General features: G+C 42.8%; 1 protein-coding gene across 2 annotated transcripts in view; it reads right to left on the bottom strand.

Annotated features, from left to right (window-relative positions):
- LOC306703177 (NACHT, LRR and PYD domains-containing protein 3-like) overlaps positions 1-12,736 on the bottom strand; it is a 92,176-nt gene that overhangs the window by 69,061 nt on the left and 10,379 nt on the right. The window contains exons 5-12 of one of the 2 annotated variants that reach the window (XM_079169048.1): positions 12,211-12,324; positions 10,923-11,036; positions 10,213-10,291; positions 9,841-10,057; positions 7,874-9,677; positions 7,604-7,777; positions 6,654-6,827; positions 6,074-6,247 (exon numbers count right to left, since the gene is read on the bottom strand). In XM_079169048.1, coding sequence (XP_079025174.1) covers positions 6,074-6,247; positions 6,654-6,827; positions 7,604-7,777; positions 7,874-9,677; positions 9,841-10,057; positions 10,213-10,291; positions 10,923-11,036; positions 12,211-12,324 — 2,850 coding nt within the window. The remainder of the gene's footprint in view (positions 1-6,073; positions 6,248-6,653; positions 6,828-7,603; positions 7,778-7,873; positions 9,678-9,840; positions 10,058-10,212; positions 10,292-10,922; positions 11,037-12,210; positions 12,325-12,736) is intronic. The other variant, XM_079169047.1, reaches the window with a different exon arrangement.

Below are 12,736 nucleotides of genomic sequence, written 5' to 3'. Positions count from 1 at the left end.
CTGGATAATCCGGGGAGCATTCAAAGAGCGGAGCCATCATCCCCAAGTTTAACTGTATTTCCATTTGTTGCAATAAATAGTTAAAATCTATGACGAGTGTTCCTGACTGAAGTAGCAGAAAGAAGAAGAAAATAATATAGATGCACAAACATCCAACTAAAGAAAACTATGAACAAATGAGTGTTGTAAGGGCTGCTCTTAATACTTTAATCTCCCAACAAACTGAGAAAGTATCATTTTCTAAAAACAAAGGTATGAATATGGGAACAAACCAGGAAATTGACTCTCAAAACTTAAATAGTCATAACTCTGTCTCATGTCTGAAAACCTCGAGCGGAAAACGTTTGAAATCTGAGGAGATTAATGCTATATTTACTAATTATTACAAATCACTTTATACATCAGAAATACATTAAAGTGACTCAAGTAAACAGCTTTCTAGAACATTTAAACCTTCCACAAATGAATGAACAACAACAAGAGGCTTTGAATAAGTCCATTACATTTACAGAGATAGAGGAAGCTATAGACGACATCCCCTCTGGGAAAGATGGCTTCCCCCAGAAATATATAAAGTATTCAAAGACAGTTTTATTCAACTCTTAAGTCAAATGTACGAACATTCCTTCCTGAATCAAAAACTACCTGAATCAACAGTCTTAACACCAAAGCCAGGTACAAACCCAGAGGAACCTTCCTCATACAGACCAACTAGTTTGCAATGTGTGGAAAACTAAATATTGGCCAAGTGTAACCCTCTGATCCAGAAACTATTTTTAATTACGGAGCCAATCACGGACCGCCAGCTGCCATAAATATCCGGGTCAATATTAGGTCACTTCCTGTTTACCTTTGGTTCAGCCGGACGGCATCTGAGCAGCAGCGGCTACGATCGGTGTCGTAACTAGACCGTGTGGGTTTGCGCACTAAATCTGCAGTCAGCGGTGAGTAGAACAAAGACTAAATGTAATCTCCAGCTGGCTTAACATTTAGCTAGCTCCCGCTAGCTTAGCGCTTAGCGCTTAGCATAGCTGGGTCAATATTTGATTATGGAGGTTTGTTTATTTTAGCCCTGTAATTATTTTGGGTTTGTTTTTGTTTAAGCAATTCAATTCATTCTGTGCAGTTGTTAAAACCTGTTAATAATTAAGTGACTGATGTCTTAATATGATTTTCAACATGACAGATATTTGTATTTATCCTTTAAAAGTTCATGTTCATTTATCATTCCTTGTGGCCTTTTAGGTCAGGTTTTTGTGACCGAGTTCCGGAGCACGTAAAGGTTTGGATGGCGAGCTACAAATGGAGATTTCTTTGGACCACAATTCCTTTTCCTTCCCACAAGAGGTGTGGTAGGAACAAACTAAACTGATTCGATGAACTATCTGAGAAACTAACTGAACGGAGAACAATATGAGAAACAACCTGAACGGAGACTCTATGAACTATATGGAAAATGAAATGAACTGACCTTTCTGAAATGTTTATTTTTTTTGTATGTAATTAATTTTTGTGTGGAATATAATCACAATACAACTCTTAGTCAAACTTATCTGTGACTCAGTGGTGGTTCCTTTAGCGAGAATTGGGCTCCGTAGACAAGCCTAGAATCTATAACTGTTTACAACTGGTCCTTAAATTCCTTTTATGCCTTAAAAGAAGAAGCACATGTTAAGGGGGGAAAGTGTAACCCTCTGATCCAGAAACTATTTTTAATTACGTAGCCAATCACAGACCGCCAGCTGCCATAAATATCCGGGTCAATATTAGGTCACTTCCTGTTTACCTTTGGTTCAGCCGGACGGCATCTGAGCAGCAGCGGCTACGATCGGTGTCGTAACTAGACCGTGTGGGTTTGCGCACTAAATCTGCAGTCAGCGGTCAGGTTTTTGTGACCGAGTTCCGGAGCACGTAAAGGTTTGGATGGCGAGCTTTGTTTCTCAGATAGTTCATCGAATCAGTTTAGTTTGTTCCTACCACACCTCTTGTGGGAAGGAAAAGGAATTGTGGTCCAAAGAAATCTCCATTTGTAGCTCGCCATCCAAACCTTTACGTGCTCCGGAACTCGGTCACAAAAACCTGACCGCTGACTGCAGATTTAGTGCGCAAACCCACACGGTCTAGTTACGACACCGATCGTAGCCGCTGCTGCTCAGATGCCGTCCGGCTGAACCAAAGGTAAACAGGAAGTGACCTAATATTGACCCGGATATTTATGGCAGCTGGCGGTCCGTGATTGGCTACGTAATTAAAAATAGTTTCTGGATCAGAGGGTTACACTTTCCCCCCCTAATCTCATGTACGTCCCGTAACATGGAACGGGTTAGGTGTTAATTGCTTGCTGTGGTGTAACCCAGGAGGGACCCTCGGAAGCTGTTGGAGCATATGTAAATACATTAGTTAACTCCTGCAATAGTGACTGAATAGTATTCAATACTGGGTGTCCAAGTTTTGTATACTGAAGTCGCTCTGGCGGCTTCCTGGTTCTAGTCGAATGTCTTAGAGGAACCTCATAATTACTGTCAAGTGAAAGGTTTGAATCATTGTCTGTAGGATGATACGCAGCTTCATCTGCAGCATCGTTAGTTATTAATTCGGGTTCTGTGTCTCCTGTTGCGACTGAGCCCTCTGGGCTGTTGGCTGCATCAGGTAAGTCAGCCAGCTGCTGAGTAACCTTCCCTTGGTTTGGATCATCAGCGGCTGTGCGTTGTGGGGTCTCTAAGGTTGCAGGGACTGTGTTGGAAGGGGCCATGACAGAATCTGTTGGAATGCCAATTATGGTTGTGAATCTGGCAAGTTCTGAGCTGGGTGGCCCACTGTACCAGTAGTTTGGAGTTAATTCTTCGTCATCCGAGAATGTGGTCATATCTATAGGATCATCAGGAGGATCATGATTCGAGCGAAGGTTTGGTTTTGGGGTTTGCTTCACAGATGGAGTACTTTTTGGGGCAGTCAAGTATCCACAAGGTAGCAAAAGATCATGTGTAGTGTTCGTAGAGGAATGCCTCTATTTTCAGGTCTGACTGTGTAGACCGGAAGATTACCAGCTCTCTTTACAACAATGTAGGGCTCAGATTCCCATTTGTCGGCAAGTTTATGTTTGCCTCTGAGACGAACATTTCTGACCAACACACGATCTCCCACAGCTAATTCAGAGGCAGTGACATGCCTGTCGAATCTGGCCTTGTTTCTTTGCATGACTTTTTCAGCATTTTCTGTTGCAATTCTGTAGCTCTCTTTCAGATGAGATTTAAGATCTTTAACATACTGTGAATGGGATGTATGTTGACCATGGACAGGTAGTCCAAAAGCTAGGTCAACTGGCAATCGTGGTTGGCATCCAAACATGAGTTCGTAAGGAGAGAATCCTGTGACATCTTTTTTGGTGCAATTGTATGCATGTAAAAGTGGTTTCACAAAATCCTTCCAGTGTGTTTTGTCCTGATCAGTTAGAATTCCAAGCATGTCCAACAGTGTACGATTGAATCGCTCAACTGGGTTTCCTCTCGGGTGGTATGGAGTAGTCCTTATTTTATGCATTCCAGCCATTTCACACAGTTCCTTTATAGTCCACGACTCAAAGTCTGGTCCTTGATCACTGTGAAGTTTTTCCAGAATTCCATAGTGAATGAGAAAGTTGTCCCATAGACATTTCGCGACTGTCTTGGCTTTTTGATTGGGTGTGGGAATGGCCACTGCATACTTTGTGAAATGATCTGTGATTACAAGAATGTCCTTTATTCTGGTTCCAGTGATAAGAAATCCATGCAAACAAGTTCCAGAGGTCTTGTCGTTTTTATGTTTACAAGGGGTGCTGCTTTCTCAGGTAGGGATTTCCTTTTGACACACCTTTCACAAGTTTTTATCTTCTTGTAAACTTCAGCAGACATTCTTGGCCAATAGAATCTGGTTCGAACCAGATCCAATGTTCTTTCGATTCCCATGTGACCCAACTGATCATGTAGACTGGTCAGTACTTGGTGTCGCAATTCCTGTGGCAGCACAAGTTGATAAGTGCATTAAGATCCCATTTGCCTCTTCCTAACAAGAATGTTGTTCTGGAGCTCCAATCGTTTTAATTCTCGAAGGAGGAGAGGCAGATCAGGAAGTTCATTTCTCAACATAGGAGGTGGTGTCCTTCCATCTTCCAATTGCGATATGACATGTCTGATGGTTTGGTCTGCCCGCTGTTTTACAGCCATCTCAACTGCTGTAAGCGGAGACATGATGGAGGTTCCAAACTGACTGTCATTCACAAAACTGTCAGGAAGTGCATCAATGGAATTTGAAAGTGATTGAACAAGGGCCAACTTTTCGTTATTAGAATCTATAGTTGCACTATAAATGAGCTGTCTGTCACAGATAGCCTGAATGGTGTGTTGATCCATAGAGACTACAGCAGGGTCAGACAGATGATGTTTAATGAATTTCCCAATTCGCTCGCTCTCTTTCTTAGACTTAGCATCATCCGACAGATCACCATGAGGTCTGCGAGAGAACCCATCTGCATCGGCACTTTGCTTGCCAGCACGATACAGTATTTTAAAGGAAAAAGTGGATAGTGCAGCAAGCCACCTGTAACTGGTTGCGTCCAGTTTAGCAGATGTCAGGAGGTAAGTAAGTGGGTTGTTGTCTGTTACCACTGTAAAATGATTTCCATACAAATAGTCATTGAACCTTTCTGTCACTGACCATTTGAGAGCAAGGAATTCAAGCTTATGAGCAGGAAAACGGGATTCGCTGCGAGATAGCCCTCTGCTGGCATAAGCAATGACTCTGTCTTTTCCGTCTTGTTCTTGATATAACACAGCTCCAAGACCAGTGGAGCTGGCATCAGTATGTTAAGCTTTAAGCTAAAAGACTCGACCCCATCCTACCCACCATCATCAGGCCTGATCAAGCAGGATTGGTGCAAGGTCGTCATTCTAATGTGAGGCGTCTATTGGGGGTCATTCAATACGCCAAAAGCAATCGATCCAATCCAATGGAAATATATGTTCAACGTTGTGGAAAGTTTCTCTCTGGGTAACACATTTATAAGTTGTGTAAAATGACTGTACACCTCTCCACAAGCAATGCTTATGGCTAATGGTCTCACTTCACCCCGATTCACTCTCGGGTGTGGCACTCCTCAAGGTGCTCCACTGTCCCCACTTCTGTTTTCCACTGCCATTGAACCTCTGGCCGAGGCTATTAGAACACACCCACATATTAACGGTATTAACAGTGGGAAAATGAAGCATATTGTGTCGTTGTATGCGGATGATATACTGCTATTTAGCTGCAACCCTAAACAATCAATTCCCTCTGTGCTAGAAACAATCAATGAATGTAGTAATCTCTCTGGCTATAAGATCAATGTGGGTAAATCTACTGCCCTACCACTTGGAGGCAGTAGAGACCCAGATAACGGTATAATATCCCCATTTAATTTGTCTTACAATGGCTTTAAATATCTGGGAATCCATATCTCCTACCAACTGGAAGATCTGGTGAAGATGAATCTGTCTCCTATCCTTAAAAAGGTTCAATTGTATTTACTAACAGTCAACAATGGTTTCTATGATCTGTAATCTGGGGGTGAAAATATATTTATATATATTACAGTTGAAGTACGTCTACAGCCACAATAATGTCTGGACTAAAGGGCAACACACACTGGTGGCAGATGATAAGCATCAAAACAAACAATCTATTGTTTGATATGAGTCCACAAACCTGCAGCGTGACGACGTTGACGCATGTCAACCCACCATGATGCCGTCATCGTGTCAGAATACACCACTGTCCTATTTTTCTAATGTTGAAATAAGATAACACTCCAGAAAAACAACAGTTTCATCACCTTCCCTCCCTGTTTTGGCTCATCCTGGCTACTGTTCCCTGACTACTTCTGTCTGTATTGATGGTCTGATGTGGGACACAAACAGTTTGATGAGTCTCTGATAGTTTGAGGGCAGCTTGGTGTGTCAGGGTCATATTAACCAGGCTGACAGTGTGACAGAGAAAAAGTCTCCAGCTCTACCTCCTCTATCAGACTGATTTTCTGTGGCTGCAGCAGGCCTCTTCATACCTGAGAGTTTCCAGTCTCCAGTGTGGATCCTTCAGTCCAGCAGACAGCAGCTTCACTCCTGAGTCTCCTGGATGATTGTAGCTCAGGTCCAGCTCTCTCAGATGGGAGGGGTTGGAGCTCAGAGCTGAGGCCAGAGAAGCACAGCCTTCCTCTGTGATCAGACAGCCTGACAGGCTGCAAACACACAAAACAACACATGTCACATAATCTGAGGGAACTGTGAGGGCTGGAAGGTTACTGCAGTACTGAGATACTGTCGGATACTGTGGGGTTACATTAACATTGTTACTGATTGTTTTCTAGTCACAACCAAAGACTCACTAATGTCAATCAACAATCTGACAACATTACTGCTAACTCTTTGATTCTTCTCTGAAATTTCAAATTATAACACCAGAGTGAGAAAAAAAGACTATAAAACATGTTTAATTAATATTTTTAAAATAATAGATACAAAATAAACACAATTGGTTTAAAACCATGTAAGCACAGACACAATCTTATGGAGGTTAAGAGTTTATCCATTAATGTAAATCAGGCTTAAGGTGGTCATCAGTGGAACATATTGATGAATCCTGACCTGAGAGTTTCCAGTTTTGAGTGTGGAGTCTCCAGTCCAGCAGAGAGCAGCTTCACTCCTGAATCCTGCAGGTTGTTGTTACTCAGGTCCAGCTCCCTCAGACTAGAGGACTGGGAGCTGAGAACTGAGGACAGAGCTTCACAGCTTCTCTCCGAGAGGTTACAGCCACTCAGTCTGAAGAGACAACAATAAACAAGAAGAAAAATAACATTTGTGTTCAAATGAAATCCTCTCTGATAATGAGTCTGGACTAAAGTACAATCAGAAAGAACAAAGATCATTTGTTAAGTGAAAGTGGATAAAATCAGTACTGTTCTACTCTAACCACAATGAAAGAGACAGACAGACAGACAGACAGACAGACAGACAGACAGACAGACAGACAGACAGACAGACAGACAGACAGACAGACAGACAGACAGACAGACAGACAACAAAGTGAGTGAAAAAGATAAATTAAACTTCATATTCTAATTTCATGTCAGATACGTTCTAAAGCAGAAATTAACAACCATCAAACTCAGCAGATCGTCACTGTAGAGACAGACATTCAAGTTTTCTGTCACTTTTCCACCTCTGCTTTTCTTCTTTTCATTCATTAATTATATCAAACATAACATCACAAAGCATAAATAAGAGGAACAACAGGATGACCCCGAGATGTTTTTTTGTGAATGACAACTGTTTCAAACGCTGTCATTGTTTTTTAATCAGCCGTGGATCAAATTGATCTGTTCTACAAGGTTCTGATGAAGTGATGGAAACACAAACGGAAATTCAAAAGAGAGCTTTGGACCCTAGTTTAGTCTCTGAGATTAGTTCCTCTGGTTCCATAGTTCTGGTTAATTTCCTGCTGAAAAAGATGTTCATGAAATCTGAAATCTACAGATTCAAAGATTCAGAAAGAGAGAGGCTGTTTACACATTGAAGACTAAATAACTTGATCTGACCTGAGAGTTTCCAGTTCACTGTGAGGACTCTCCAGTCCAGCAGACAGCAGCTTCACTCCTGAATCCTGCAGGTCGTTTTTACTCAGGTCCAGCTCTCTCAGACTAGAGGACTGGGAGCTGAGAACTGAGGACAGAGCTTCACAGCTTCTCTCTGAGAGGTTACAGACACTCAGTCTGAAGAGACAATAATGAAGAAAGAATAAACAATAAAGTAGAAAAGATAACAGCGTAATTAAGTTGTGATCTATGAATCTAACTCTTTGTAATTACAGAGCTTTGTTGGAGGCTTTGACCACTGGCAGCAGCCTCCGAAGAGCCTCCTCTGAAGCAGAGTATTTCTTCAGGTCAAACACGTCCAGATCATTTTCTGATGACAGTAAGATGAAGACCAGAGCTGACCACTGAGCAGGAGACAGTTCAACTGTGGAGAGACGTCTTGAACTCAGGGACTGTTGGATCTCCTCAATTAGAGAACCATCATTCAGTTCATTCAGACAGTGGAACAGATTGATGCTTTTCTCTGGAGACACATTCTCACTGATCTTCTTCTTGATGTACTGGACTGTTCTCTGATTGGTGTGTGAGCTACTTCCTGTCTGTGTCAGCAGACCTCGTAGGAGAGTCCGATTGGTCTGCAGTGAAAGACCCAGGAGGAAGCGGAGGAACAAGTCCAGGTGTCCATTTGGACTCTGTAAGGCCTTGTCCACAGCACTCTGGTAGAGACGTTTTGTTTTAGGTTTGTCTCTAAAGACTTGAGACCACCGGGAGGTTGTTTGTTCTTCTGACAGCAGATTGACTCCAGAGTTGATGAAGGTCAGATGGACATGAAGAGCAGCCAGAAACTCCTGAACACTCAGATGGACGAAGCAGAAGACCTTGTCCTGGTACAGTCCTCTCTCCTCTCTAAAGATCTGTGTGAACACTCCTGAGTACACTGAGGCTGCTCTGATATCGATGCCACACTGTGTCAGGTCAGATTCATAGAAGATCAGGTTGCCTTTCTGCAGCTGATTGAAAGCCAGTGTTCCCAGAGCCTCGATCATCTTCCTGCTCTCTGGACTCCAGTGTAGATCTGTCTCAGCTCCTCCATCAAACTTGACCTTCTTCAGTTTGGACTGAACTACCAGGAAGTGGATGTACATCTCAGTCAGGGTCTTGGGCAGCTCTCCTCCCTCTCTGGTCTTCAACACCTTCTCCAGAACTGTAGCAGTGATCCAGCAGAAGACTGGGATGTGGCACATGATGTGGAGGCTTCGTGAGGTCTTGATGTGGGAGATGATCCTGCTGGCATGCCTCTTATCTCTGAATCTCTTCCTGAAGTACTCCTCCTTCTGTGGGTCAGTGAACCCTCTGACCTCTGTCACCATGTCGACACACTCAGGAGGGATCTGATTGGCTGCTGCAGGTCGTGTGGTTATCCAGAGGCGAGCAGAGGGAAGCAGGTTCCCCCTGAAGAGGTTTGTCAGCAGCACATCCACTGAGGTGGACTCTGTCACATCAGTCAGGACCTCATTGTTGTGGAAGTCCAGAGGAAGTCGACACTCATCCAGACCGTCAAAGATGAACAGAACCAGGAACTCTTCAAAGCTGCAGATTCCTGCTTCTTTGGTTTCACTGAAGAATCGATGAACAAGTTCCACCAAGCTGTACTGTTTCTCTTTCAGCACATTCAGCTCTCTGAAAGTGAATGGAAATGTGAACTGTATGTCCTGGTGGTTTTTGTCTTCAGCCCAGTCCAGAGTGAACTTCTGTGTTAAGACTGTTTTCCCAATGCCAGCCACTCCCTTTGTCATCACTGTTCTGATTGATTCCTCTCTTCCAGGTGAGGCTTTAAAGAGGTCTTCTTGTCTGATGGTTGTTTCTGGTCTGTGTGGTTTCCTGGATGCTGTTTCAATCTGTCTGACCTCATGTTCCTCATTGAGCTCTGCAGTCCCTCCCTCTGTGATGTAGAGCTCTGTGTAGATCTGATTCAGAAGGGTTGGGTTTCCTGCTTTAGCGATTCCCTCAAACACACACTGGAACTTCTTCTTCAGGTTAGATTTGAGTTCACGCTGACAAACTGCAGCAGGAAGTCCTGAATGAACACACATCAAAGAAGATCAATGAGTCAAAGAATAGATTTCAACATGTCATTTCCTCAAAGAATGAGTCTATGAATACATGTTGGTCCATCTCTTGAGACTTTAGTAAACGTCCCGTTTATCCAGCATGTTAAATCTTTAGAGAAATCCTCTTACTGCTCTGCAGACAGTCAGCCAGCTCCTCCTGCTTCATTGTCCTCAGGAAGTGCAGTGTGATCTTCATAAATGCCTCTCTGCTGCTCCTCCTCCTCTCTTCATCCTCACCATCCAGCACCTCCTCACTCTCTAAGCATTCTGGGTAATCTGAACTCAGTCCCTTCTGGATCTTCTTCAGCTCGTTCTTCACAAAAGTGACGATGTTCTCCTCCAGCAGCTGGAACAGAATATTCTCTGAATGACACAAACTAAAACCATGGAACCAAACATCAGATCCATGTTGGACAGACTGACAATCCACTGGTCTACAAAGTGCAGCATGGAGATGATTGTGAACAGAATAGATGTAAAAGTAGTTGTACATGTACAGACCATAAATATGGAGTCCAGGTGTGTTTGATGCTGCTGGGCAGACTGACCTCTGGGAACCTCTGAGCTCTCCTGGTCCTCTCTGTGGAGGAATCATGAACAATCAGCTCACATTGGGTTTGTACCATTAACACAAATACAACAATTAGTTAAAGATGTTGTGTTCTGTCATGATTGATCACAATGAAAACCAGATGCTAAACAAATTCTTATCTCTGCTTTTATTGGACAGTAAAAGTTATTTTATTGGCAGCACGGTCTTGTCAAAAATTATGTTCATACCGGTTTAATTTATATACCTTCTATACCTTCTACCTCTAGATACAACTACAACTAGAATCACATCTGATGTGATACTTTTTCATACTTGGTGTAGTTTCTATTCTACCATTGTGTTGTTAGTCAGATGTACCCAGACTTAATACTGTTGATCTGTCACATCACTGAAACAAAGGATCTGTGTTTGGTTTTGGCCACAGAACCATTGGGGAGACTTCCTCCTCCGAGTCTTTCTAGTCTCCAGACCTCTGCAACTAGAGTTAGGATTACATCCAGAATGCTACTTCCTGTCTGATGTTAAACCTACAACAAGTAGTTAATTATCATGATCATAATGAGATCATAATGACAGATCAAAGACTATAAATGATAGACGACCAAATGTATATCTGTGTAACAGTTATTCATCTGTTTCATCTGTCTTTCGAACTTACTCTGGGTCATAAGAACGGCGTCCATCTTTGAAGTTAATCAGACGACCTTTAGACCGATCACTCTTCATGGACACACAGCTGGGTTCAGGAGACTTTTCTCTCTGCTGCTGTGAACTGATAGAAACACTGACATTTATTGAACATACAAGGTTTCTCTTTCTGCTTTCACTGGTTTTATTGGACAATAAAAGTTATTTTACTGCAGTTTAAACACGTCTTTAATGGTAAATAAGGGACAGCTTCTTTATGGTGACTTGTTTGCTTGGACACAATAACTAAAACTACGAGAGTCACATCTTGTAGTGGTTTCACTTGACCGGTAAATATTTTGGGCTGCAGCACACCAGAAAGTGAGGTCAGTTTGTTTCAGTTTAAAACCTTTGTCCTGGTCATATGTGGGCGGGGCCTGCACTACGTTCCCTGATTGTAATTGTGATTAGTAATCAGGGTCTTAATGGAGGGTATTTCTGGAGGTGTCTGCAAAGCAATAGTCTAGTTACCAACAAAGACTAGGATTTAGGACAACCCTCCAACAAGCAACTCTTTCAAACCACTGACTCTTCATCAAACTGCACTCTACCACCAGACCTCTGTAGATAGACCCAGAACCCCTGCAGCTAGTCCATAGACCTCTGTATCTGATACATAATCTTCTGAAACTACTTCCCCGACCACGATAGGTAGTCCCCAAAACTCTGGAGTCATTTCGCAGACCTATGCAGCTAGTCTTGTGACCTCTCGAAGTAGTACTACATCAGCTAGTCCCCAGACTATGTCAGCTAGTCCCCAGACTTCGTCAGCTAGTCCCCAGACCACGTCAGCTAGTCCCCAGACTTCTTCACGTAGTCCCCAGACTTCTTCAGCTGGTCCCCAGACCAGGTCAGCTACTCTCCAGACTACGTCAGCTACTCTCCAGACTACGTCAGCTAGTCCCCAGACTTCTTCAGCTAGTCCCCAGACTCCCTCAGCTAGTCCCCAGACTCCCTCAGCTAGTCCCAAAAGCACTGAAGCTATTCTAAAGACATTTGCAGCTAGTCTCCAGAAATCTGCAGCTATCTGAAAATCTGACCTCTTCTGGTCGACTGTGGAGGAATTAGTTCACATTGTGTTTGCACCAGAGACTGTTTACAGTTAATGATTTACACACAAACACATACAGACCAGTTCGTTAAAGATATAGAGTTCTGTCATGATTGATCATGAAATCAAAACTGTAAATGATGCATGACCAATTCTGTGTTTCATAACTGAGAATCAGAACAGTTATTCATCTGTTTCAAGAACTTACTCTGGGTCATAAGAACGGCGTCCATCTTTGAAGTTAATCAGACGACCTTTAGACCGATCACTCTTCATGGACACACAGCTGGGTTCAGGAGACTTTTCTCTCTGCTGCTGTGAACTGATAGAAACACTGACATTTATTGAACATACAAGGTTTCTCTTTCTGCTTTCACTGGTTTTATTGGACAATAAAAGTTATTTTACTGCAGTTTAAACACGTCTTTAATGGTAAAGAATTGACAGCTTCTTTATGGTGACTTGTTTGCTTGGACACAATAACTAAAACTACGAGAGTCACATCTTGTAGTGGTTTCACTTGACCGGTAAATATTTTGGGCTGCAGCACACCAGAAAGTGAGGTCAGTTTGTTTCAGTTTAAAACCTTTGTCCTGGTCATATGTGGGCGGGGCCTGCACTACGTTCCCTGATTGTAATTGTGATTAGTAATCTGGGTCTTAATGGAGGGTATTTCTGGAGGTGTCTGCAAAGCAATAGTCTAGTTACCAACAAAGACTAGGATTTAGGACAAC

This window comes from Pholis gunnellus (assembly GCF_910591455.1).
Source record: "Pholis gunnellus genome assembly, chromosome: 11".
Taxonomy (NCBI): domain Eukaryota; kingdom Metazoa; phylum Chordata; class Actinopteri; order Perciformes; family Pholidae; genus Pholis; species Pholis gunnellus.
This window is presented reverse-complemented; position numbering and strand designations above follow the sequence as displayed.